General features: G+C 43.9%; 1 protein-coding gene across 1 annotated transcript in view; it reads left to right on the forward strand.

Moving 5' to 3' along the window:
* Positions 1-27241, forward strand: part of RPS19BP1 (ribosomal protein S19 binding protein 1) — a 242532-nt gene that overhangs the window by 45242 nt on the left and 170049 nt on the right. Inside the window, exon 2 of the mRNA XM_044062399.1 lies at positions 17649-17801. Within this exon, the coding sequence (XP_043918334.1) occupies positions 17649-17801 (153 nt within the window). The remainder of the gene's footprint in view (positions 1-17648; positions 17802-27241) is intronic.

Below are 27241 nucleotides of genomic sequence, written 5' to 3' on the forward strand. Positions count from 1 at the left end.
AGACTGCATTTATTTATAGCTGTTACGGTGGTAATTTGGTCTTTTGAACACCACCCAAAAGTGCAAGGGTGGCAAGAGCCTTAGCCTGTACCCGGAAACCCAGGGGTAACAGATGCAGGCCATTTCTGGCAAAGCATCGACGTCTGTCAGTCATGTCATCCCAAGCAGACAGATTACTGGATCCCCTTTTAATGACACCAGAAACTTAGCCAATTGTTGAAGTCGGTCATTTTTTGTTTGTACTGCGGTATCATTCTGGGTGATGGTAGGATACTGCTCAGGGCTAGTGTCATATCTGTCTGGGCCACATAATCCAAGAGCTCCATCATGTCTCTCTTCATGTAGTCCAGGAAGGTGTGTCTCGGGTCATTCACACCCACATGAACAATGACAGAGTCATACTTGTAGGGGTGACCCGAGTGCATGTGTTATGTATCGGATTGTGGCACCTGATAGACAGCTAATTGTTCCTTCATCTTCTTCAACCTAGTGAGTGGGACAGCTCAGTGCCTCTCTATAGAGTCACCTATGATTAATGTATTGGGCAAGTTGTTTAGCCTTAGGGGCTTAGGTTGAGGGGCACACTTGTGTAGGTGAGCTGTGTGTCCTGTGGTTTGTGCTGTGTTGTGGTGGTCGAGTGCGTTTCTGTCTTGGAAGTCTCTGCTGTGTGTGTAAATGTCTTTAATATCCAGATAAAGATATTTCTTCCTACTTTAAGAGGATCTAGTAATGTTTTATTATTCATTCTAAAGCCCTGCACTTGCTCGTATAAGTAATCTGTTAGGTAACCACAAATAAACTAAGCACTACATCCTCTTATACTCCTCCTAAGCACTTGCTCCCTATTCAATAAGTAGTTCCCTATATTATTCAGGCATGTCCAAAGATAAGTTTCGAGTTTACTCTCCAGTCCAGCTGGTGAATCTGGGAATCTTGAGGCAATGTTACAACTGCCTTATGTATACAGACCACCCTCTCCTCCTCCCAACAAGCTCAAATATATGTGAGAGATGCAACTATATAGCCAAACTGGAGGCTAAGCTCTCTCAACCCAGTACTGGCACAGCCCATCAGGAGGAGAAGGTAACCACACACACCATAAATCCAGTCTCACATAGACCTATCGCATCAGCAAACCAAACACATAAACACACAAAAACATACTCGGAGGCTCTAAATAAAAATCTGCCTAAGCAGCAGAGACCTCCAAAGCAGACATCCAAGCAACCCTTACCACGAAACAATACCCACGTAGCACATATCTCACAAAGTCAGTGTGCCACACAGTCACAGCCCTTAAGGCTAAACAACACACCTAATAAACTTGTAATAGATGACTCTATTGTCAGACACACTGACGTCCCACTCACCAGGCTGAACAAGGAGAAGGTCGCTGTAAGCTGCCAGTCGGGTGCCAGGATCCGCCACATAACACAAGCACTCAGGTCACTCCAAAGCAAGTACAAATATGACTCAGTCATTCTCCATGCTGGTGTGAATGACCTGAGACATACCTCCCTGGACTACATGAAAAAAGACGTAGAGGAGCTCTTTGATCATGTAGCCCAGGCCGGTATGACCCTGACCTTGAGTAGCATCTTACCCTCACCAAGAATGATGCCACAGTATAAAGACAAAATGATCAATTTTAACAATTGGCTAAAGTATTGGTGTCATTCAAAGGGGATCCAGTGTCTGTCAGCCTGGTATGACATGCTCGACAAGCCACGTTGCTTTGCTAGGGATGGCTTGTACCTGTCACCCTTGGGTTTTCGAATACTGGCTAAGGCTCTTGCCTCCCCCATAGTGCTTTTTTAGGCAAGGCTCAAAAGGCAAACCCACCTCCATAGACAACACAAAGAAAAAAAAACTAAGGGTAATGCTGTTCAACGCCAGAAGTCTAAACCTCAAGATGCACGCACTCGAGACTCTCCTCAGTATGGAGACTATCGATATTTGTGCAGTAACAGAAACCTGGTTCAAGGCTCCCGAGAGCACCCCAGCACTAACAGGTTATACTTCATACCATGCTTTCCAGCCACAAAACTCGGACCGAACCATAAAAGAGGGGGGGAGTATCCATATTATTCAAAGATACCCACACCTCCAGGTTAGTGGCACTGTACGAAGCATCGGAGACCATCCATGTGCAACTAACAGTGGGAAAAACTGCCTTTCAGTTTGTAGCCTGTTACAGACCACCCTCCCAAACACAGGAACCTCACTCGGCTTTCCTGACAACACTGGAGAATATGAAGGTCTCTCCAAACACCATCATATTGGGTGACTTCAACGACCCAAGCATTGATTGGGAAAACTACTCAAGCCCAAACACCCTCGCCCAACGGTTCCTAGAATTTATAAACTCAAATGTTATGGAACAACTGGTCACCACTCCCACAAGAGGGGAAAACATATTGGATCTAGTCATCACCAACATGGGGTCTATATGTGCCACACCAGAGGTATACCCCTTATTGGTAAGATCAGACCATAAACAAATCTCACTGGACATCCATATTCCATCCACCCCTAGCCAAGGAAACCACGGTGAAGAACTTCTCAAAAGCAAACTTCACACTTATCAAAACCAAGGTGGAATCCTTCAAAGTCCCCGGGCTAGTGGAAAATACGGCCCAAAATGCAGAATCCTTTACAAAAGCATTCTATGGACACCTACAGGAATGCATGGAGCATGCTATCCCAAATAAAACCAAGACTCACTCCTCCAAAGGCAGGAGACCTGTCTGGTGGACCCCGGCCATAAATAAGCTATACAACAGAAGGTGAAAGCTACTATATGATAGAGCAAAATCCCAAAAAGGGAAGGTGTCTCTGATCAGTACTAGCAAGAAACTACGATCCCTCATAAAATCCTCTAAGGCCAGCTTCGAAAGAAAAATTGCACAAGACACTAAAGATAATCACAAGGCCTTCTTTAGTTATGTCAGAAACCTGGGAGGCAACTCCCAGATATGCTCTGAGTTAGTGCAAAATGACAAAAAATACACTGAACCTACAGACATTGCCAACATCCTGGCATAAAGGTTCAATGTAAACAACCCCCCCCCCCCAAAAGAGCAAATGTCTATCCCAACAGAGTGTAGTCTTCCCTCTCCAAAGTTAAAAAAAAAAAAAAAAAAGGCATCAATGGGACCAGACGGTGTCCCGGGCTGCATCTTACACGAGCTCCAAGAAGAACTAAACCCTCATATAAAGTCACTGTTCAATCTCAGCCTTTACTACAGGATTTGTACCCAAGGAATGGCGTACAGCAACAGTGGTCCCACTCCACAAAGGTGGTGCCACAACAGACCCCGGAAACTATCGCCCTATAAGCCTGACTAGCCTGGTCTGCAAAGCTATGGAGCGTATCATCATGGAAATCATAAACAAAGACATTGGGAACCTCCAGACACTGGATCCTACCCAATTTGGCTTTGTTAAGGGCAGATCTTGCCTCTTGAACCTGGTCGACTTCTTTGAAACAGTTACCAAAGCCATAGATGAAGGGAAGGTAGTCCACACAGCCTACCTGGACCTCGTAAAAGCCTTCGACACAACACCCCACTCGGGCATCATAAATAAGCTCACTAGCTTAAATATCAACCCCTATGTCACAAGATGGGTTGCAAACTGGCTCAGGGATAGGACCCACATGGTCAGAATAGCAGGTGCCATGTCAGACACTAAACCAATTACAAGTGGCATCCCACAAGGCTCAGTCCTGGGACCTCTCTTGTTCGGTATATATTTCTCCGAGGTACAGGCTAACACGGGTGGACTATGGCTGACCAAGTTCTTAGATGACTGCAAACTGGGTGCCGTAATCGACTCTCCGACTGACACAAGCATCCTCCAAAAGGGTCTCACAGAGACGGATAACTGGTGCCAGAGCCATGGCCTAAAGCTAAATGCCAAAAAGTGCATAGTCATCCCCTTTGAGAAAAACAAGTGCCCACAAATTACCACATAGGTGGTACTCCATTAAGTACGGAAGAAGTAATTAGGGACTTGGGGACCCAAGTAGATAGCAATCTCTCCTTTGACAATCATGTTGCCAAAGTGGTTAGAAAGACCTTCTATATAGCCCACCTTATCGCAGAAGGGTTCACATCTAGATCAAGAGAGGTCATTGTGCCCCTCTACTCATCACTTATCAAGCCCATAATTGAGTACAATGCCCCGTTAGGGAGCAACTGGAAAGACCCCAAAAGTATCTCACCAAGAGGATCAAGGGGCTCAAACAGATGCCCTATGCAGTTCGGCTAAAGAAACTCCAGCTCTACTCAGTTGCGTACCGCCTACTCGGAGGCGATCTGTGTCTGACGTATAAAGCCATGTCCAACTCCGAAATTAATGGACATGCTTCACCACAGGAAATCCAAATCCCTTAGAGCTACACGCTCCAGGGACTTGAACCTCAGCACAGAAATAAATAAGACATGCTGGAGGGACAGATTCATATCCCAGAGGCTCCCCTCGCTCTGGAACAAAATCCCAATCCATGTTAGGCAGAGCCCCTCACTGACCCTCTTCAAGAGAAATCTTGACGAGTGGATGGGAGATTATAAGTTTACCCCTGGGATCTCTTCTGTGTCCCTGCTTGACAGAGTTACAGTAAACTTACCTTAAAAGTGCTACCTTCTGTGACCTGCTATACAGAGGCACAGTCAATTAATCTAAAAGGGTGGCGAAAGCCAAACACACTCTGGCTAGGCTTATAAATGCCCTAGGGCAGATAACCTAGTATCAACCTATGAACCTATAAGTATATTTTCATGGATTGATTTCCACCATGAAGTATTGTTCCATGAGAGAACTGTATTAGTAATTGAGTTAAAGTACAGATCGGTATTTGGGAATCAATACTCCCCTCTTCCCAACTTGTATATGCTATTCTAAAGAATTTTTTTTTGGGGGGGGGGGGCAAAGAAATTTGACCCTGGTATCCTTGGTTCTTTTAATATTTTTAGGTGGGGGGAGGAGTAATACTTGGCAGTTTTGATTAAGGTTAGTCTAAATTCATATGTGAAAAACAGTTTGTTCCAGTTATCTGTTAGGCATAAGATTGAGTTAATGAGATGTTAACTGAAATTGACCTTTTATGGTTAGATTCAATAGTAATGCCTAAATATTTAATGTGAGTACTTTGGGGCGGCTACTGTGGTGCAGTGGTTAGCGTTGCCACCTCACAGCAAGAGGTTCTCCGGTTCGATTCTCAGCTGGGGTGTTTTCTGTGCGGAGTCTTCATGTCCTCTCTGGTCGTGCGGGTTTCCTCCGGGTGCTCCAGTTTCCTCCCACATCCCAAAGACATGCCGTAGGTGGATTGGACACTCTAAATTGGCCCTAGGTGTGAGTGTGTGCATGAGTGTGCCTTCTGTGGAAGGTTGGGCACCGGGCTGGCAACTCGACACTGTAAAACTCCACTGCCAATCATTAGCGGACAGGTGATCCGCTGTGGCGACCCCTAACCGGGAACAAGCTGAAAGGAGAAGAATTTAATGCGAGTATTTTCCCAGTTGAAGTATTTGCCAGAATTTAGTTTTCATGTAACTTTCTTTATCAAAAGCACTTATTATTGTTATGATTGAATTTGAATTTTAATCCAGCTGTACTTTCAAAAAGGTCTAGCGCCTTAACTAAGTAGTCCATTGAGGTTTCAGTATCACCACTAGTAATATGTTGTGCGCAAAAAGTTGAATTTTAGGTGACAGTTCGTCATTTAGCTTATAGCCTTTAATGTTTATATTATTTTTGACATGGTTTGTAAGTGCTTCTGTAGTGAAAGAAAAATCAATGGAAACAAGGGATACCCTTGTTTTGTACCCATCAGCACTTAAAAGGACTAGATAAGAAAGAGCCACTCTTTACAAAAGAGGGGGGATTTTCATAGTTTTTTTGGTTAGCCCTATAAAGTCTGGAAAAGTTGTATTCTTGTAAAACTTTGAGTAAGACAAGTTTAAGGAATCAAAAGCTTTAGCAATGTCAACTTTAGTTTGTTATGCCTATTAAAGATGGTTTATCTTGGACCTTCTATTTCTTATGAACTCAGTTTGGTACTCTTTTATTAATTCAGTTAGAATAGTGTTATGTCTACTAAAATGGACATGAAAAATCTTGTAGTCTGTGTTCAAATTGGGCTATACGAAGAACATGGTCAGTTATTTGTCAGGTTTTAAAATGGGTGAGACAATAGAATATTTCCATGAGGGTGGAATACTGGATGCAGTTTTAACTTCCTGAAATGTATTTAGTGCAATTCGTAATACACGATCGGGTAACATTTGTATAATTCTGGTGTTAGTCCATCTAATCCTGGTGCTTTACTGCTCTTTAGATTGTTTATTTGATCTTTTAATTCTTTGAAAGTGAAGACTTTATCAATTTTACTAATGTTTGATAATATATTGAATATTTTCTTTTAGAAAGCCTTCTATAATGTTGTTGCCACTTGTACTTAAATTGCATTATTAATATTTTCATAATGCTTCTTAAAGTAATGTAATAGTTTTTCAAGTTTGAGACTCTTATCTTACTGTCATTTGTATGTAATTTCTTTGTTTTTTTCTCATTTAAGTACTTTGATCTGATAGCAAGTTTATGAAAACTATTGGGGTTAACTGAGTGTAGTTTTATTTTTTCTAAGTTAATAGCAATTTTTTATTATCTAGTGTAGATTTATCATTTAGATATAAGAATTAGTTTTAACTTGCTGATTTAATTTTGTGTATCTTAACGTCATCCCATTCATTTCTTTTTGGCTAATAAAATGATTTTAATTTTGCCATATATAACCACCTTTAAGGTATCCCATAATATTGTGTCTGAAACCTCGCCATTGCTGTTAAACTCCATGAATTATTTTATTTCCTTTAACAGCTATTCTCGAAAGCCTTTTACTTTTGTAATGCAAACAGGGAGTCTTTAAAAAGTGTCTGTACTAAAAGTTATTTGTAAAGTAATAGGGTCATAGGTGTGTACTAGGCTAATTGCCCTTGAGCCTTTACAAGCCTAGCCCATAGGATTGCCCTTGTGCCACCCGACCTTAGCTCCTAGTGCCTCTGTCGAGTAGACCCACTGGAGTGATCCCCGGCATGAATTTTCTATTTCCCATCCATCCATCCAGATTTCTTTTGAAGAGGGCCAGTGAGGTGCTCTGCTTGACATGTATGGGAAGTCTATTCCATAGCATGGACAGTCTCTGGGTGATGAACCTGTCCCTCCAGCATGTTCTCTTGATTGTGGTAATGAGGTTGAGGTTACTGGAGCGTGTGGTGCGGAGCGATTGGGATTTCTTTAGATGTAGCATTTCTAACAGAGCTCGGTTAGACATGGCTTTGTAAGTCAAGCCGAGATCACCTCTAAGCAGGCGATATGAGACAGAAAATAGTTGGGAGTTTTTTTGAGTCTGTCCATACAGGACAAGTGTTTAAGGCCTAGGATCCTCTTTGTGAGGTACTTTTGCAGCCTCTCCAGTTGTTGTAGGTGTCTAGGTGAGGTACATGCCAAATAGGGCATTGTACCCAATGATTGGCCTAATGAGGGAAGAGTAGAGAAGACAATGACCTCTTTCTTCCTGGATGCAAAACCCTTAGTAATGAGATGTGCCACACAGAAGGACTTTCTGACCACAGTGGCAATGTGGTGGTCAAGAGGTTACTGTCAACCCATGTTCCCAGATCTCTTATAACGCCTTCTGTGTTCAGTGGACTACCATCAATGTGGTAATTCAAGGGAACTGGATTTTTCCCAAAGGGGATGAAGACTCATTTTTTGGCATTGAGCTCAAGGCCATGGTTCTGACACCAGTCATTGGTCTCATTGAGGCCTTTTTGCAGGATGTCAACATCACTTGGGGCGTTAATAATAGCTCCCAACTTGCAATCATCTGCAAACTTTGTCAGCCAGAGTCCCTCCGTGTTGGCCTGGACTTTAGAGAAGTAGATACCAAACAGGAGAGGACCCAGGGGTGATACCTGTGGGACTCCACTCGTGACTGGTCGGCAGTCTGACTTAGAACCCACAGTGGGAAAGTAGCTGACTTCATCTGTGAGCCAGTTTGCAACCCACCTAATGATATAGGGGTTGATGCCTAGCTTAGTAAGTTTTTCTATGATTTCTGAGTGGGGAATGGTATCAAAGGCCTTGGCCAGATCAAGGTAGGCTGTATGGAACCACCTTGCCTTCATCCATAGCTCTGGTGACTCAAAGAAGTCGACCAAGTTGAGCAGGCATGATCTACCCTTCACAAAACCAAACTGTGTAGGATCCAGAGTTTGATTCCCTATATCCTTGTTTTATTAGGTCCGTGATGATGCGTTCCATAGCTTTGCATATCGGACTCATCAGGCTAATGGGGCGATAGTTCCCTGGGTCTGTAGTCGCTCCTCCTTTGTGAAGAGGGATGACTGTAGCATTGCGCCATTCGGTAGGGACAAAGCCTGAGGTGAGGCTGTGATAGAACAGGGCACACAGGTGAGGTGCCAGTTCACTCTCTAGTTCATGTAGAACACAGCCAGGGATACTGTCAGGTCCCATAGAAGCTGTATTCTTGGCCTTGGACAGTGCTGTTTTAACCTGTGCAGCAGTAATACTGGGTGCCTGGCAATCTACTGGTATTGTGATTGGCCCTTTGGGTGAAGGGGTAAAGTTAGCACTGAAACTGTCTGCCAGTATATTTGCAATATCTGTTGGCTTGTTATAGGAGATACTATTGTGCAGTAGCTCAGAGCAAATCTGGGTATTGCCATGGAGATTCTTTACATAACTATAGAAGGCCATGTGGTTGTCTGTTCTGTTTTCATAGCTAGCTTTAGAGGATTTGATGAGGGATCTCAACCTTTTGTTGAGGTTGATAAGGGAGTTTTTCCAGTCTTGGGACTTCACGTTATATCACCTCCGTTTCCTCCTCCTGTTGTAGAGTTTGTTTATGGCAGGGGACCACCTTTTTATTTGAGGAGAGCATCTTAGTTCTATAGGGTATGGTGAGATCCATGCATTTTTGTACAGTGCATTGGTGTATGATTTGGCGGTCATGCAACTATTCTCCATTTGCATGGGTGCCGTGAAGTTGGCCACCTCTGTTCTTAGCAGCCTAAAGTTAGCTTTGGAGAAGTTTTTCATGGTGGTTAACTTTGTTGGGGGGGGGGGGGTTGGAGGGATGTGGATTTCAAAGGTGATCAGATCTAACCAGGGAGGAGTTGACTGTTTGTGTAGAGCAATGGTCGCCCATGTTAGTAATGACCAGGTCAAGGATGTGCTACCTCTAGTGGGGGTAAGAACGAGCTGGTCCAGGGCATTTTATTAATGAATTTCAGAAAGCGTTGGGCAAGTCTATTGGTACATGAGTAGTTTTCCCAGTTAATGGAGGGGTAGTTGAAGTCGCCCAGTATAAGAGTGTTAGGTTGGACCCTAATATTCTCCAGGGTGCTTAGGAATGTGGAGTGTGAATCTTGGGACATGGTCGGGGACCTATAGCAGGCTATGACCTGAATCGCTCTCTTACCCAATGTTAGTTGCACCTGAAGTATGCATTATGTTGGCTACCAGTCTGGAGGTATGCGCATCCTTTATGAATATGGAAACACCACCACCTTTGGAGCTTCGGTCCAAGTTCTGGGGCCGAAAGGTGTGGAATGAGTTGTAGCCTGGTAGTGCAGGGGTGCTTTCTGCTGCTTTGAACCAGGTCGCCATTACAGCACAAATGTCAATGTTCTCCATTTTAAGGAGTACTTCGAGCAAGTGCATTTTGAGATTTAGACTTCTAGCGTTGAGCAGCATGACCCTCAAATTGTATTTGTTTGTAGCTGTTACAGTGGTAATTTGGTCTTTGGAACACCACCTAAAAACGGCACTATAGAGGTGGCAAGAGCCTTGGCCAGTATCCGGAAGCCCAGGGGTGACAGATGTAGGCCATCTGTGGCAAAGAATTGAGGTCCGTCAGTCATGTCATCCCAGACGGACAGATACTGGATCCCCTTAGAATAACACCAGAAACTTAGCCAGTTGTTGAAATCAATCATTTTCTGCTTGTACTGTGGTATCATTCTGGGTGGTGGTAGGATGCTGCTCAGGGCTAGGGTCATATCCGCCTGGGCTACATAATCCGAGAGCTCCGCCATGTCTCTCTTTATGTAGTCCAGGGAGTTATGTCTCAGGTCATTCACACCCACATGTACAATGACAGAGTCATATTTGTACCTGTTGTTGAGGGACCTGAGTGCGTGCATTCTGAGCTGTTACTTTCACTTTATTCAACCTAGTGAGTGGGCATCAGTGTGCCTCACTATCGAGTCATCTATGACTAGTGTGTTGGGCATGCTGTTTTGCCTCAGGGGCTTGTGTTGAGTGGCACACACTTTAAGAGAGTTATGTGTCTCGTGATTTGTGTTGTGTTGTGGTGGTAGAGTGGGTTTCTGCCTTGGCGGTCTCTGCTGTTTGGTTAGATTTTTATTGAGAGCCTCCACGAAGGTTGGTGTGTGGTTTGTGTTTTTATGTGAAGGCAGTGCTGGTGTGTGTTCTGGAGGGCAATGTGTTCCATGTGGTGTGGTGCAAGTGTTGACCTCTTGACCAGCTGTTCCTGTCTTGGCTGGAGAGTGTGTGGCTTCCAATTTGGATATATTAGTGCATCTCTCACAAGTCTGACTGTTGGGGGGTAAGAGGAGAGGGTTGTCCGTGTACATGAGGCAGTTGCTACATTGCCTCAGGATGCCCACGTTCGCCAGATTAATAGGAGAAAGCACAGGGAACTGACCTTTAGACATGCCTGGAGGGGTGGGCATTAATAAGTACTTGGAGCTGGTAGCACTTTTGTGTGCTACAATAATTGCTACAAGAAGTCTGGTAAAGTGCTAAACTAACAAGCAAGTAAAAGTGCAGGAGAGGAGAAGACTAGCAGATCTAAGGGAAAAATTGAAGAGCAGACTTTGTCACTACTTGAAGGCTTACAAACAGTCCTGGATACATCAGCAAATCTGTATCTGGACTAGATTAGTTACAGGAACAAGTGCAAGTGTGGGCTTTTAAACAGGAAAGTTGAAAGAGCTGGGAGCTGGAAAAACTGCCTAAATGGTCAATTAAACTACAATTTCTGGGCCAGAAACCACTCCTCTTGTGGTAGATAGGCTAACTAGTGCTTACCACTCCCACTGATAAGTTAGAACGCTTCCCTCCAACACAGAAAGGCTTGGGGGGCTCAGAAGCTTACCAACAGTCCTGGATACAGCAACTCTCTATTTGGACTAAACTAGTTGCAGGAAAGGCAGGAAATAAGGTTAGAATTTTTTTTTTTTTTTTTTTTTTTTTTTTTTACAGAAAAGCAGCTAAAACACCAGTAAATACAATTCAAATGCAGTTCAGGCTAGCACACTTGAGTGTGTAGCAATATTACAGCAAATACAGTTTATTTAACAAATTGACTAAAATCAAGTGCAGAAGGCAGTAAATTAGAAGGCTACTAACAAGTAGTAATAAGTGCAGAGTAAGAGCAACTGAACAGATAACACGCAGAACAGCAACCTAAGAAAGTTGCAGTAAGAACAGCTGAATAAAGTATTTTTTTTTTTTGAGGGAGGGAACAGAGCAGGATAAACAGGCTACAGGGGTTGTCCTTCCCAAATACTCTTTGTACACAGTGGATACAGCTGGAGAGATGTGAGTAGTAGGAGTGCCGGAAATCAGAATATGATCTCATTGCACTCAGTTGAGTGAGCAAATGAGATGGGCCCAGAAGGAGTATCCAAATACAAATTTATAAGAGGGGTGGGCAATTTCAAAGCCACCAAGATTAACACCAAAACAAGAACAGGGAAGGAGGTTTGGAAACTAACTGTAGAGACACAGAGCCCACAATATTCAATTCAGTTTATATTAAAAGTGTACTTAAATTTGCTCATCTGATAGAGGGCATGAGGCAATCAATACATCATCTGTTTTTGACAATAATGAGCTGGTTACCAATACGTTTGTCTAGGTTAGTCTACGTACCAAGTCAATAAGAATAATGTGAGAATTGAAGAGAAGACTATAATTTTTATGTCGCATATATCTTTCACATTTCTTGTTTATAGTTATTTAATGTTTTGTTATTGGAGAAATCTTAAACAATTTTAGTATTATTGGCATCAGGAGATAGAATACATAGGTTCATAGGTTGGTACTGAGCTATCTACCCGAAGGCATATATTAGCCCAGCCACGTTGTGCGGTATTCACCACCCCTTTAGTAGTTCCCTAGACCCTTGTACTAGCAGCTAGTACCCTTGGCCCCTATCTAGTAGTGCTGTTGGTGTGATCCCCAGTGTGAACTTTCTGTTACCCATCCACTCATCAAGGTTCCTCTTGAAGAGTGATAGTGAGGGGCTCTGTCTTATGTAGATCGGGACCCTGTTCCATAGTAAGGGAAGTCTCTGCAAAGGGAATCTATCCCTCCAGCATGTTCTATTCATTGTTGTGTTGAGGTTTATATCCCTAGAGTATGTAGCTCGAGTAGATTTGGTTTTGCTAAGATGGAGCATGTTCAACAATTCTGGGTTGGACATGGCTCTGTACATTAGACAGAGATCGCCTCTGAGAAAGCAGTATGCAACAGAGAACAGTCTTAGCTTTTTCAATCGTGCTGTATAGGGCAACTGTTTGAGGCCAGTAATTCTCTTGGTTAGGTACCTCTGTGGTCTCTCCAGCTGCTGGAGATGTCTAGCCAGGTACATTCCATTTAGTGCATTGTACTCAATAATGGGTCTGATGAGGGAAGAGTAGAGGGGCACCATTACATCCTTAGATCTTGATGCGAACCCTTTCATGATCAGATGGGTCACATAGAAGGATTTTCTAACCACTTTGGCAACATGGTTATCAAAGGAAAGCTGGCTATCTACTTGGGTCTCTAGATCCCTTATTTCTTCTTCAGATTTCAGGGGATTACCTCCTATGTTGTAGTTTGCGGGTACTCTGTTTTTTCCAAAGGGGATTACTACTAATTTTTTTGCATTTAGCTTGAGACCATGGCTTTGACACCATGCATCAGTCTCATTTAGGCCCTTCTGGAGGATCTCCATGTCGGCCGGAGACTCTATTATAGCACCCAGTTTGCAGTCGTCCGCAAACTTGCCACAGCCCTTCCGTGCTTGCCTGTACTTCTGAGAAGTATATGCCAAACAAGAGGGGCCCCAGGACAGAGCCCTGAGGCACACCACTCATTACTGGTCTGGATTCGGACATAGATCCCATTACTCTTACTTTATGGGATCTGTCTGAGAGCCAGTTTGCGATCCAGCTTGTGACATAAGGGTTTATGCCCAGGCTGGTGAGCTTATCAAAAATACCCGAATGGGGAATGGTGCCAAATGCTTTAGCAAGATCAAAGTAAGCCGTGTGTACCTCCTTTCCCTTATCTATAGCCTGAGTAACTGTCTCAAAGAAATCCACCAGGTTCGGGAGGCATGATCTGCCCTTGAGGAAGCGAACTGTGTGGGGTCCAGCGACTGGAGGTTCCCAATCTCTCCATTTTATGAGTTCCATAATGATTCGCTCCGTAGCCTTACAGATCAGACTGGTCAGGCTTATTGGTCGGTAGTTCCCAGGGTCAGTTGTGGCCCCACCCTTGTGTAGCGGGACCACCGTTGCAGTGCGCCATTCTCTGGGCACATATCCTGTGGAGTGGCTGAGACTGAACAGAGTATTACGATGCGGGGTTAATTCCTTTTGGAGCTCGCGTATGACACAGCTTGGGACACCATCTGGTCCCACGGAGGCAGTGTTTTTAGCTTTAGATAGAGCCTTGTTAACCAACGTAATTGGACTTGCACAATCCCCTGGAATGGTAATAGGCTCTGTAGATGTTGGGGGGGGGGGGGGGAGAAATATGCATTGAACCTGTCAGCCAAGATGTTGGCAAAGTCAGAAGGGTCAGTATATTTTGTTCCATTTTGTACTAGCTCAGAACAGACCTGAGCGTTGCCATTTAGGTTTTTGACGTAGCCATAGAAGGCCTTATGGTTATCCTTGGCAACTTTCTTTTCAAAATTAGCTTTAGTTGACTTTGAGGGCCCTCAATTTCTTACTAATGCTGATCAGGGATGATTTTTCTAGTTGAGATTTGGCCTTTTTTTGTATAAGTCTCCTCCTTTTATTGTAATGTTTGCTTATGGCCGGCATCATCTGCAAGAAACACCCCCCACACCAGAATGTAAAGTCATAGTATCTAAGAGCTTAACAATTTTTGTGCCAATACCCAGCAACCAATATGTATTAATCGGGGTGTAACGTTTAATTTCCAGTTTTATTACTGCTATTCCAAGCATACCATCATCCGAGTAAGTGTCTATGATTTGAAGCAGTCTTGAGGATCTTTTCCATAAAATTAGGACACCCCTTCTTTTATGCTTTAATTGAGAGTTGATCAGTATCATTTAGTTCTTTAACATTAATCTGTTCAAATCCTGTGTCAAGTGGCTTTCTTGTATTAAAAAAAAAAAAACTGTCAGCTTTAAGTAATTGTTGATGCTGCTTCTCTTGTTCAGGTTATTTAACCCATTCACATTTAAAGAGAAAACTTTATAAGTTGTCATTGCATAAAAATGTTGCATTAATATTAGTTTTGTAATGTTTCCCTATGTTTTTTTTTTTTTTTTTTTTGAATTCAGCATGACACTTGTTATGGACAAAGTTTCACTAATTTAAAAAAACAATAACAAAACCGTTGCTTCTCTCTTGATGCCTTCCGCAAGGTCATAAATTTTGAGTTGGATCAGTATATGTGGCAGCCCCTGCCCTTTATAACCCACATGGTTATTGCTAAACCCTTCTTGGAGAGGATAATGCTTAGAATCAGTTTTACACTTACCAAATTCCTTTCTACCTGCCTGTCCACCTGCTGCCTCTAGAGACGGCCTCTCATTGTTCTGTCCTGTGCACCTTCTATACTATGTTTGCCTACACTTTGACCATCTGTACTACTATTTTTCATAACTGTTTTTCTTTGCCCTCTTCGTTCATGTTCCTTCTGTGCCACCTGACCACATTTGCCTTGTTATCCTATTAATTTGGCTTTCTCCTTTGATCCTGCCTCCTGACTACATTTCACTTGTAACTTTTCCTAACTTCTTGCCTTCTGCCTGCGTTTATCTTCCTGGTTCGTAGGTTGGTACAAGGCTATCGGCCGTGGGGCCTATACAAGCCTAGCCATAACAATTCACTGGATATTTCTTCCCACAATATTTACTTCCCTGGACCACTGTCTTGCAGGGTGACTGACATGATCCCTGGGGTGAATTTCCTATCTCTCATCCAATAATCAAGGTTCCTTTTGAAGAGGGCCAAGGAGGCGTTATGCTTGACATGTATGGGCAGTCTATTCCAGAGTTTGGGGAGTCTCAAGGTCAGGAACCTTATCCCGCCAGCATGTTTTGTTCATTGTGATGACAAGGTTTAGATCCCTGGAGCGTGTGGCTCTGAGGGATTGGGATTGGGATTTCTATAAGTGGAGCATGTCCAGCAGCTCAGGGTTTGACATGGCTTTGTATGTTAAGCAGAGATTGCCTCTGAGTAGATGATATGCCACTGAGTATAGCTGGAGTTTTTTAGACTGTTAGTATATGGCATTTGCTTAAGGCCTGTGATTCTTGTAGTGAGGTATTTCTGCGGCCTTTCCAGCTGTTGCAGATGTCTTGTGAGCTACATACCAAACAGGGCGTTATACTCTATAATGGGTCTAATAAGGAATGAGTACAGTAGGACAATGATCTCCTTTTTTTCTGGATGAAAAGCCCTTAGTGATGAGGTGTGCCACATAGGAGTTCCTGACTGCTGTGGTGATGTGGTTATCGAAGGTGAGACCACTGTCCACCTGTGTCCCTAAGTCTCTCTCATCACACTTTCGGTGTTTAGTGTACTGCCACCCATGTGTTAATTCATGGGTACGTGTTTTTTCCCAAAGGGGATAACTATACATTTCTTGGCATTAAGCTTGAGCCCGTGGCTCTGGCACCAAGCATCTGTTTCTGTAAGGCCCTTTTGTAGAATATCCACATCATTTGGAGATTCAATAATGGCTCCCAGTTTGCAGTCATCTGCGAACATTGTTAGCCAGAGTCCTTTTTATTCTGCTCCTGCAAAATGTGTCTGGTACATAGGGATTTGTTTGTCTCACAGTTGGCCTACAAAAGGATATGGCATCTGAAGGAGACTATGGAATCTTTGAGAAAATGTCTTTAAGCTTTAATTTTTCCATCCTCATCCTTTCTACATTTCTAGAATATTTTCCTTGATTCTCAACCCATCTTTCTTTCTGCCTTCCTGATCCCTTTGTCTACTCATTTCTTGCCTGTTTTATTTGCTTATGTACCATCCAGTAATAATACCTGGTATGAACATTCTTTAAAATAGTTGGACCCAAGGCAGGCAGCAGTACAAGAAAATATTTTTTAAAGATTCTGTTCCTTTACTAGTGTCCGTAATCCCTATATAGTTTGATTTCAGATACCGTTTTGGGAATGGACTGGATACTTACATGAGTGTTAGTGGAATAGGGTAATAACTATATTTGAGGCATCATAAATTACTGTGGAGAGACCAACTTGGCTTTGTCAGCCATAATCTTAAGATAGTTTAGCTTGTTGTTTTACTTGCCTTACTCTTGTATTTCTGTAGAAGTTTCTGCCTGCATCTCTGTATATCTTCCAATTTTGGCTGCACCTCAAGTCTCTGTCCTGCTTTCTCATCTGCTTTAATATTGAATTTATTTCACTTTCTGCCTACTTTTGAATTAGTTGATTTGTGAACATTTCTTAACAGTTTGTCCTGTGATGTTAATTTTAACCAGAAGGGTTTCTGGACAGTCTGAAAGTTTATGTAGTCTTTAGTAATGCTGTGTCTGTGAGAAATAAAACCTTTCTTTTACAACTAAAGTACTAGGTTTCATTAAATCAGTCCCAGTCCATTGAGTTTCTCTTTTTTTCAATGAGTGATCAAAGAGGAGGTGAATAGGCAGTTGCAATTTTAGTTGGAGCTGGAAGAAGACGCTAATGAGGACTATATTGACACTCTGAAAATAAAGCAAGGTTTGCCTTTTGCCAGAAGAATGAATGGGAAATGTGATAACACTGACACTTCATCAAGCCTTAGAGCAGCCATATTAGTTGTACTTCAGCCAGTTCTTAACTGCTGACATCTCCCTGCTTGAGGCTTGCATCTCACATTGCATTTTGTTATGATAAAGCACTAAAGCTACTGTGGATACTGGTTACCGGAGTATGAAAGTAAGTAGCTATCACCTCAAATGGAGATGATAGTTTTGCCTTGTTAAATTCTGGACTGCTAAATCACTAGGTTAACTCCTGCCAGACCAGTGAATCAGGTTGTTTAAGTTTGATTTGGCTGGCAGCACAACAGTAGGAATACAGGTTATTACTTGTGAGTTGGGAGCTTATTTGTTTGTTTTCCAATATCACAGTTTTTCTGGGTCATGAGGGATCCAGAGCCTGTTCCAGCAATTAACAGGCACAAAACAGGAAATTGTTCCTGAATGGCATGCCATCCCATCGCAGGATTCGTGTGCATATGTACTGACACTCCGTAGAGTGCCCCTTAGTAGTTATAAAAATGCCGTAAAAGAGCGTGTCAACTGTGTATTTTTTCTCTACTTTTCAGGTGGTGGTTTAGCAGCTGCAAAGGGCAAAAGTGCTTCTCCTCCAGTGTCAAATGCTAGAAAACGTACAAAACAGCAAAATTCAAGATTGCATGCACAAAAGAGGTTGAAGAACAAAGCAACTGTCAAGGGCAAAGTCATTCAGTCTGCTGTAGGTAAGGTTTTTCTCGTTTTCTAAACATTGTTGCAGTTAATCAGCAGCCAAGCAGTAGTAGTGATGTCACTGACTTTTTAAGCTTTGCATAGTTAAATAAGTCCTGCATTTTGCAGCACAAACATGTTACGGCTTTTAACTCATTCCCTCCAATGGAGCTCTGGAAGTTTGCAATGTAAATTCCAGTGGGTGGAGCCTAAGCTTTTTGATGGAATCAGCATGTCCTCACATTTTCAAACATGATGTTATGTTGTCCTATCTCGCCTTCTTTCTTACAATGATGAGTTCGGAGCCAGTTGTCGACTTCGACTCAGCCGAATACACAGCTGAAAGACTCAAACTTGGCTCTTGGCAAGTAGGTATCCCATGATGCAAAGGTGTAACTCCCCAGAACTCTTTTGCCGCTTTATGAGGTTAGATGCGCTCTTCTTGGCCGTGGCTAAGTTGTGAAAAATGTTCTACTTATTACCTTATTAGAACCTTTAATCCTTTTCTATATTATAGTACATTTTTTTTTTCTTGCATTGTAGTTAGAGTTAGCTTTTGAACTAGTAATGTCTAATTTGTTATTATTCCCTTTGGTGCTGCCTTTGGCCATAGTCTCGTGGCCTTACTGTATCCCTTGTAGTGGTTCTTGTTGTTATGTCTTGTTGTTTAGTTTAATAGTAGCTTGTTTAAGTTGGAGAGCTCTTTGCCCATTTTAATTAGAGGGCTTGTAGTTGGTGTGTTGTTTTTTCTGAGAAATAGGGCCATTTAAGTTGAGGCCCTATTTTCTTCACTTATCTGTCTCCTCAGTGTTTCCTGCAGTTAGCTATAAATTAGTATTTTTAGTAAGTCGATTTTCTTGTTGTTATATTGTGGTCTTTATCATTATCATGTCCGAAGACCCAAAGGAGAGGGAACATAAGCCTTCGGGCTTCAAAAAATGCCAGAAGTGTTCACAAAAAAATGTCTGTCACTGACGCTCATGTCATGTGTGTGTATTGGCTTGGAGCTATTCATGTACAAGAGGATTGTACACTTGTCATTCCTTCAGTGCCAGGGTTTTACAAGAAAGGAGAAACAAATTGATCCTTAAGGGGCTCTTAAAGCCAACTTTTGAGGAAGCTATCCACAGTTCTTCCTCCTCTTCTTCTCAAAAGGACAAACCTCAAAAGAGACAATCACCTGCTACATCGGCTCAGTCAGAGCCACCAGTCAAGTGGCCAAAAATTTCTAAGGCCACTACCTCCTCGGTTCCACAGTCCTCTGAGCCGTCTGAGGTTATAATGATTGACAAGCCTGGTTCTTCGGCTCCAAAGTCTTCGGAGCTGCAAGATATTCTTCATGTTTCACTGTTGCAGTCATTATATTTGGGTAATCTGCTGGCAGGTTGCCCTCAGTCGGCCTGATTAACAAAGCCTTGGGTCCTGCGTCGGTCGCTGTCCCTTCTTCCATGACGTCAAGTCATCAGGGGTATAAAAGATGCAGCTGACGCCATTACATTAGTCTTTCTTGACGTGCGGTGGCTGAAACAGAAGCAGTTCACAAGTGCCAGTTGGCAGACTCCTGAAATTTTCGTTTTTGAGTTTCAGAACCGAAGTCTTCAGCTAAGTACCCCATTGGGGAAACGTTTTCTTGCTCCTTACCAATGTCAGTAAAAGTTAATAATTGCATTACTTGTGGAAAGCAAATACCTTATAAAGATTTTCATTCGTACTGTATTCCTTGCCTAGGCCCTGACCACGACATACCTTGCTGTCGGTTTTATGCTTTATTTAATCAGCGCACTATCCGTTGTCGGTATATTTCTGCCTCTAAATATTTAGTTTCTTGGTTTAATTATCCAGAAATGTCGTCTGTTAGCCATCCGACTACCAGAATTCCGAAAAAAACACGAAGATAAAAGACAGGCCGCCAAGGTCCAAAACTGCTGACGACGCTTCTCCTAAGCCAGTCGCCAGTTCGCCGGTACTCAGTGAGGCGCTTTCGCAGTCCCTGATACCCGCTACTTCTGATTCGCAGGCTTCTACTGAGACTCATTTGGAGTCCGGTATGCCACGAGATACTTCAACTGTGGAACCCACGGATGTCGCTTCCTTTGGTGGGTCCGCTGCTTCTGAGGGTATATTTAGGCCTACAGACTTGCATATTAAATCAACACCGGCTTCATTACTAAGGCCTAAATCTCGATCCATGTCTAAAAAACCGACGCCCAGGCCACATGCTCAGGCCCCTATGACTAAAAAACAAATGATAAAAATGGCTGAAGATCTAATTACTCTTATCGGGGGTAGTCAACCCTCCACCTCTAAGAGGCCTAGGGCTGAGCTTGATTATGAATCTTCTGATCAGGAATCTGTTTCTTCTGACTCTCTTCTAATGACCTGGATTTGTCCATGCCTACTTATGTAGATTCTGATGTAGAGGATTCTGTTCTCTCTGCTTCCCCTCCTGAGGATTTTTCTTTTGGGGAAACTTTACATACTTTAAGGGAGCATTTCCACTGGGAAAGACAGGAAATTTCTGATTTCTGATTCAAAAAAGAGGCTTGGGGATTTCCTTCTTCCTCGGCATAGTCCTTTGGCTACACCTCCTGTACTAGACATGGTTGATGATGAGTTCTCGGAATCCAGTTTGGCCCCTGATTCCCTGCCTCTGGCTCCTAGTAAACCTGACAGATACTGCAGGGTTCCTGAGTCCCACAAGTTCCTTTTCAAAAATCCGGTTGTAGATCCAGAGACCATTTCTCAGGGGCCCAAGGGCATTAAGGCTTCTACTGCTAAAAATCCTACCCCTTCTGATAGAGACTCCAGGGCGCTGGATAGATGGGATAAAAAGGTTTATACTTCTGAAACCTTGGCAATCAGAGCTTTAAACTGCCAATTTCATATGTTAAAATACCAACAGCATATTATTGGACTGCTTAAACAGAAAATGATGTTGATTCCTGACTGTGTGGAAAATAAAGATTTACAGGATTTAATGCATTCTGCTGAACAAGTGGGAAAACATACTTTGCAATGTGGTTTTGATTCTTTAGAGGCCTCTTGCAGGCCTGCTGTTACTGGGTCTGTGCTTAGAAGGCATGCTTGGCTTAAGGAGCAATCTTTGCGTGATCATGTTAAAGCTAAATTGTTAGATGCTCCTTTAAATCAGGACCACCTGTTTGGCAATAAGGCTGAAGAAGTTCTTAAAAAGCTGGAAGATGAAGCTAAGTCTATGCAAACTGTTATTTCTTACAAGTGCAACCTCCGAGATTTAGTAGGCACTGGCCTACTAAGAATTGGTCCTTTCCAGTTCCTTCCAGGTCCCCTCAAGCCAAACCCAGACACAGCAAAAACCCCAGGTTTCAGTCCCAGGGGACACTAAGAACTAAGCAGTGGGGGGGGGGGGGCCCTCCACTTCGAAATCTGGAAATAACAATGGTAAACAAGTCTCAATGACTTCCATCCCAAACACTTATCTTTTGACCGCCCCTTTGGGGGGAAAGATTGCTCTTCATGCAAAAAGCTGGGATCTCATAACCCAGGACAAATGGGTTTTAAATACAGTGTCCCAGGGATACAGATTTCATTTCCACACGTTGCCAACTCCAAACGGGTGGCCAGACCTGCCCCCAAATCAGTGGGCAGAGGCTCAAAAACAAGTTCTTTCCCTCTTAAGCATGGGGGCTATTCAGCCGGTACCAGAAGAGGAAAAGGGACAAGGTTTCTATTCCAGGCTTTTTCTGGTACCCAGAAAAGACAAATCATGGCATCCAATACTGGACCTGTCTACTCTAAACACCTTTCTGGAGATTCCAAAGTTCAAGATGCTGACTCTTCACCAGTTACTTCCTATGCTAGGCAGAGACGCCTGGTTGGCAACTCTAGATTTGAAAGAAGCATACCTCAACATCCCAATCAGGGAATATTGCAGAAGATATCTACGCTTCAAAGCAGGATACACGCACTATCAGTTCATAGATTAGTACTAAGCTAACTACCCTTGCGAGCCATTTTAAGCCTAGCCAATTATCCCTTGTGAGACTCGAACCCTGCACCTTGTGTTTGTAAGGCAAACACCTTAACCATTAGGCCACCCTCCCAAGTTCTCTGCACTGCCCTTTGGCTTGTCTACTGCGCCCAGGGTATTCACAAAGTGCCTGGCTTTAGTTATTGCATTTTGTAGGCAAAGAAGTATTCAAATATATCCATACCTGGACGATTGTCTAATTCAGGCAGAAAACCAGGGCATACTCTTAAATCATCTGGCGTTTGTAAAAAGGGTTCTAACTTGTCTGGGGTACACCATAAACGAAAATAAATCACAGCTGGTACCCTGTCAACAGATTACATTCCTGGGTGCAAGCTTGAATACAACTGCCCAGATGGCATTCCTTATGCCAGAAAAGCAAATTCATTTGGTAACTTACTTCAAACAAGTGGCCACAAAAACCCTGATATCTGCAAGGCAAATACTGCAAGCCTTGGGGTTCATGGCCTCCTGCAGTCTTCTTATTCCATATGCAAGACTGCATATGAGGAAACTATAGTGGTATCTAAAAGGTCTATGGAGTCAACATTCTCACAGCCTAGAAATAATGATTCCTATCATACCTTGCTTACTCCTGGAGTTCCTATGGTGGACAGAGGCCTGCCACCAAAGCAAGGGACTACCATTCACACTACCCCCTGCCACCCAACCCCTAACTACAGATGCATCAGACTATGCATGGGGGGCTCACATGGCAGGGAAGTGCATTCAGGGCAAATGGAACCCGAATCAAATGCACCTACATATCAATCAAAAGGAAATGTTAGCTGTACAGAATGCTCTGACAGCTTTCAAGGACTACATTCTTCCAGGACAAGTAATGGTAAAGACAGACAACACCACAGTTATGTGGTACATAAACAAGCAGGAGGTACACATTCCTACCCCCTCTGCAGACTAGCCATGGCATTGTGGAACACAGCCTTGAACTACCAAGTGCACCTACAAGCTCAATTCCTGCCAGGAAAAATGAATACACTGGCAGACGAACTAAGCAGAAACCTCATGGACCCACACAAATGGATACTGGCACCGGAAACTAGAACCACGGATTTTCAACATGCTGACAAGAGAATGGGGGAGCCCAGATATAGATCTATTTGCCTCCCCCCAGAACTACCAGTTGGACAAGTTTTGCACAAGGACGCCCCACAAACAAACCTGGAAAGTGGATGCTCTGTCCTTCAGCTGGAAAAACCTATCAGTCTGCGCCTTTCCCCCATCTGCCTCTGCTCTACAAAGTTCTACTAAAAGTCAGGACAAACCAAGGATGATTTTGATTGCTGCAGACTGGCTGCGCCAACACTGGTACCCCTTCCTGCGCAGTGTGTCACACACATCTGCATGGCACCTGCCTCAGACCCCTTCCCTGCTGTCTCAGCAGGAGAACCAAATTCTGCACCCTCAACTTCCAACATTGAACCTTGCAGCCTTGGCTAATCACTTAAATTCACCCTTATATCCCTCAGCAAACCTGTGATGGATATCCTCTTGGAAGCAAGGAGACCTAGTACTAGAAAATCTTATGCTGACAAATGGAAAAGATTCTGTGCCTGGAACCAATCTTTAGGGATGAGCACTGCAGCGCCCAATTTACCTCAGATTTTGCAATACTTAACTGAGATGCTTCACAAGGGCCTGTCTTTTTTTTTTTTTTTTTTCCTCCATTAAAATCCACGCCTCAGCTATTTCAGCTCATTGTAACACAGAACCTCCCCTCTTCTCTCATCCTCTGCTGAAGTAGTATCTCAGAGGGGCAAAAAACTTGAAACCACCCAGAAGAGCTCCTACCCCTGCCTGGGACCTTAACTTTTGTTTTGCAGAAACTCACTGTACCTCCTGTCGAGCCGGCTGCTACTGCAGAGTTAAAATTTCTGTCTTGAAAAACAGCCTTCTTTTAGCAATCACTTCAGCTAGAAGGATATCTGAATTACAGGCCCTCATGGCAGTGGAGCCTTTCATCATCTTTCATGCGGACAGCGTATCTCTCAGGACCAATCCATCCTTCATGCCCAAGGTGGTTTCCTGTGTGGCTTTTAATCAGTCCATTCATTTGCCAACCGTCTTTCCCAGTCCACAGAACAAAGGGGAATGGATTCTGCATTCCTTGGATGTGCACAAACAACTTAGATTCTACTTGGACAGGACTAAATCTCGAAGAAAATCTGAACTGTTTTGTAGCATTTGCTTCAGGGGCAGAGGGGAAGGCTATTTCAAAGCAAACCATTTCTAAATGGATAAGCCGTTACATTCATTTCTGCTATAAGCACCATGGAAAACCTATCCCCCAGAGGATCAGATCTCATTCCACCAGGGCTGCATCTACTTCTGCTGCCTTTCTCCGAGGTGTTCCTACCAGGGACATCCTAGAAGCTGCTACATGGAGTTCTATACATACTTTCACCAAGCATTATCATTTACCAATTTTCTCTAAATCCAGAGCTGGCTTTGCCACTGCTGTCTTGCAGGGCCTTGTAGCTGGCACTAATGCTGTATAAACTCCTCCCCCCAACCATAGGTTTGGGAATCTACCCAAATGTAATGACTGCAACAGTGAAACACAAAGAACATAGTACAGTTCTGTACACTTACCATAAATGTAGATGTTCGAGTGTATTCACTGTTGCAGTCCTGGTTACCCTCCCTCCAGCCCCCTATTTTTTTCTGGCTGTACCTCTACTTTCTTTTGCTATGCTTAAAAGCCTTTTTGGTGTATTTGCTTTTTGTTGGACGTATGCGTTTGTGTTTTTATGTTTGTTTGCTCCTTATTAGGGGGGCACCTGACATCTGGGGCAAGAAAAACTTATGTAATGGCATCGGCTGCATGTTTTATACCCCTGATGACCTGTCGTCATGGAAGAAGGGACAGCAACCGACACAGGACCCAAGACTTTGTTAATCAGGCCGAGTGCAACCTGCCAGCAGATTACCCAAATGTAATGACTGCAGCAGTGAATACACTCTAACATCTACATTTATGGTAAGTGTACACAACTGTACTATACCTCTTCTCGGAGCCGGTCCATGGATATTTCACTGGTTTTCCCAACACTGAGATCTCCCATTTTGCCCAGGTCTCCTTCTCCATCCCTATCCTCCAGGTCCACCAGGAGCTTATCTGACGATGACTTGGGAGTGGGTGGTGTGCAGATTCTTGAAGTCGCTGGCGCTAACCAAATTATTTTCGGCTCCAACCCATTTGGTCCCGGAGCCTACTATACCAGTCGTACCCACTACTGTTCCTCCTCCGAGCCAAGCAGGACCTTCAGAGCCAGAGTGTTTGATACCACTTACTATGGATTCATAGATTCCGAGACCCCTTCGATGTTCACGGAGCCGACTTCTGTTCCAACACTCTCGGCACCATCCAGAGAGTCTGGGAGCCGGGGTTCCCCAGTCAGCCCCGAGAAGGATTTTCAGCCCCGATAGTCTTCGGTGCCAAGCCTACCCCTTGGAGCACGGGCCCGGGTTAGCTTGGTGCCTGCATCGGCCTTGGGTCCGATCCTCTGGTTTCGGTGGCTTCCTCTGTCTCCTCGGAGTCTAGGGAGTCTTCAGAGCTGGTGGGATCCGGCTTTGAGCCGATGAGTTTGCTGTCTGCCCATACAGCTCCACATAAGGATACCAGCACTCGTTCCCCCTAAGGCACCGGCTACTGTCTTGGCACCACCCATTCCACGGGACAGCAGAGATCCAGAGTCTCAGGATCCCCTATTGGGAAACACCTCTCCTCTGAGACCTCCCCAGAATACCCTTCTGAGGAGCCGCCTCAGAAGAGAACTTGCAAGAGGAAACCCGTAGAATCTCCAGATGAGTCCGTCACTTCAGACACTGACCTTGAGGAGTTGGAAGAGTCCCCATGGTCGTCCTCTGATCTCTCATTTGCAGATATTCTAGAATTCCTGAAGCAGAGAAGCGGCTGGCAGGCCACCACCCCTTCTGATGAGTCGGTGGCTTTTGGATCTCAACCTTCACCTCCTGGATGTCTCTGCCTTTCAATGAGCTAATGGACCTGGTCAGTTCAAAGGCATGGGAGTCGCCTGACACAATGGAACCAATCTCTCAGAAGCCGAATAAATTCTTAGCTCCTTCGGGAAAGGATTTCCTCACTAAGGAGGTACCTGTAGATGCTATGATGGTGGTGGCAGCAGCCACCAAGAAGGATCTTTCAGAGACGTCCTCATCTGTTCATCCTCCAGATTAAAGACTCACGAACAATGGACAGGTACGGGAAGCGTGTCTTCATCAGCGACCTTTACTCTTCGATCGCTGAACTACCTCACTCATTTCACAAGGCTACAGGGAGATCTCCTGAAATAACTAAGAGATAAAGGTACATTGGCTACAGGGGTGAATGAGAAGGTCTCCTCTCCGCTATCCTCCTTAAATTCCATCGTCAACTCCTCCATGAGGCTGATATCCTACGCAGCTGATGGAGTAAGCAGGGCAGAAGGTTCCGGAGTTTCCCTTAGGAGATGCTCCTGGATGCGCTTGTGCAATTTAGCAGAGCCCTTTAAGTCTACTTTTACTAATACCCCTTTTGATGTCTCCTCACTCTTTGGACCCAAAGTAAAAGGCACTCTCACCTGATGCGAGTAGGAAGGAAAAACTCTGCCGTTGGAGTACATCTCTCCATACCTTCAAGACCTTATCCTAAAGGTCAGAAGAGTAGGAAATCTGGTTCAAAAGAGTGTTTTCCAGGACACATGGGGTGATTCCTTCCCCAGGGGTAGAGGGGAGGTAAAAATGGTAGACGTCACCCCAGAAGCAGAGGGGGCCCGCAGAACCAGGGTGACCGTGATTCCTTTCGCGGATGCCCTTATGATGCCCTTATCAGCGCTCCTGAAAGGAGGCCTGACTGCTCTACTCTGGAGGCAGTCTGGAGACTTTTATCTATGTACCCATTATCAGTGCTCCTGAAAGGAGGCCTGACTGTATTACTCTGGAGGCAGTCAGGAGATGTTTATCTATGTACCCAAAAGCCTGGCAAACTATCACAAGAGACAAGTGGGTACTAAGAATAATATCCAGAGGATATTACATTCCCTTTTCCGATCCTGTTCCACAGACCAGAACAATCCCAGATGTTCCACCCAATCTAATGGAGCAAGCAACTATAGAGATTCAAATGTTGCTGCACAAGAGTCATCCAAGAAGCCCCCATAGACCAAATAGGATTCGGAACTTACTCAAGATTCTTTTTGATGCCACAAAGAACAGGGGACTAGTGACCCATATTAGACCTAAACAAATCTGTCAAGAAGGCAAAGTTCCGAATGGTGACACTGCAGTCTATACCTCCCTTTTTAGGGAAAGACTAGTGGATGTGCTCGATAGACCATCAAGATGATTACTACCACATAAAATGGACAGGGCATCGAGGAGGTACTTGCGCTTCTGGCTGGGAGCCAGTCATTATCAGTTCGC

Source organism: Protopterus annectens, chromosome 1.part0 (assembly GCF_019279795.1).
Source record: "Protopterus annectens isolate FY-2018-M chromosome 1.part0, PAN1.0, whole genome shotgun sequence".
Lineage (NCBI taxonomy): Eukaryota > Metazoa > Chordata > Ceratodontiformes > Protopteridae > Protopterus > Protopterus annectens.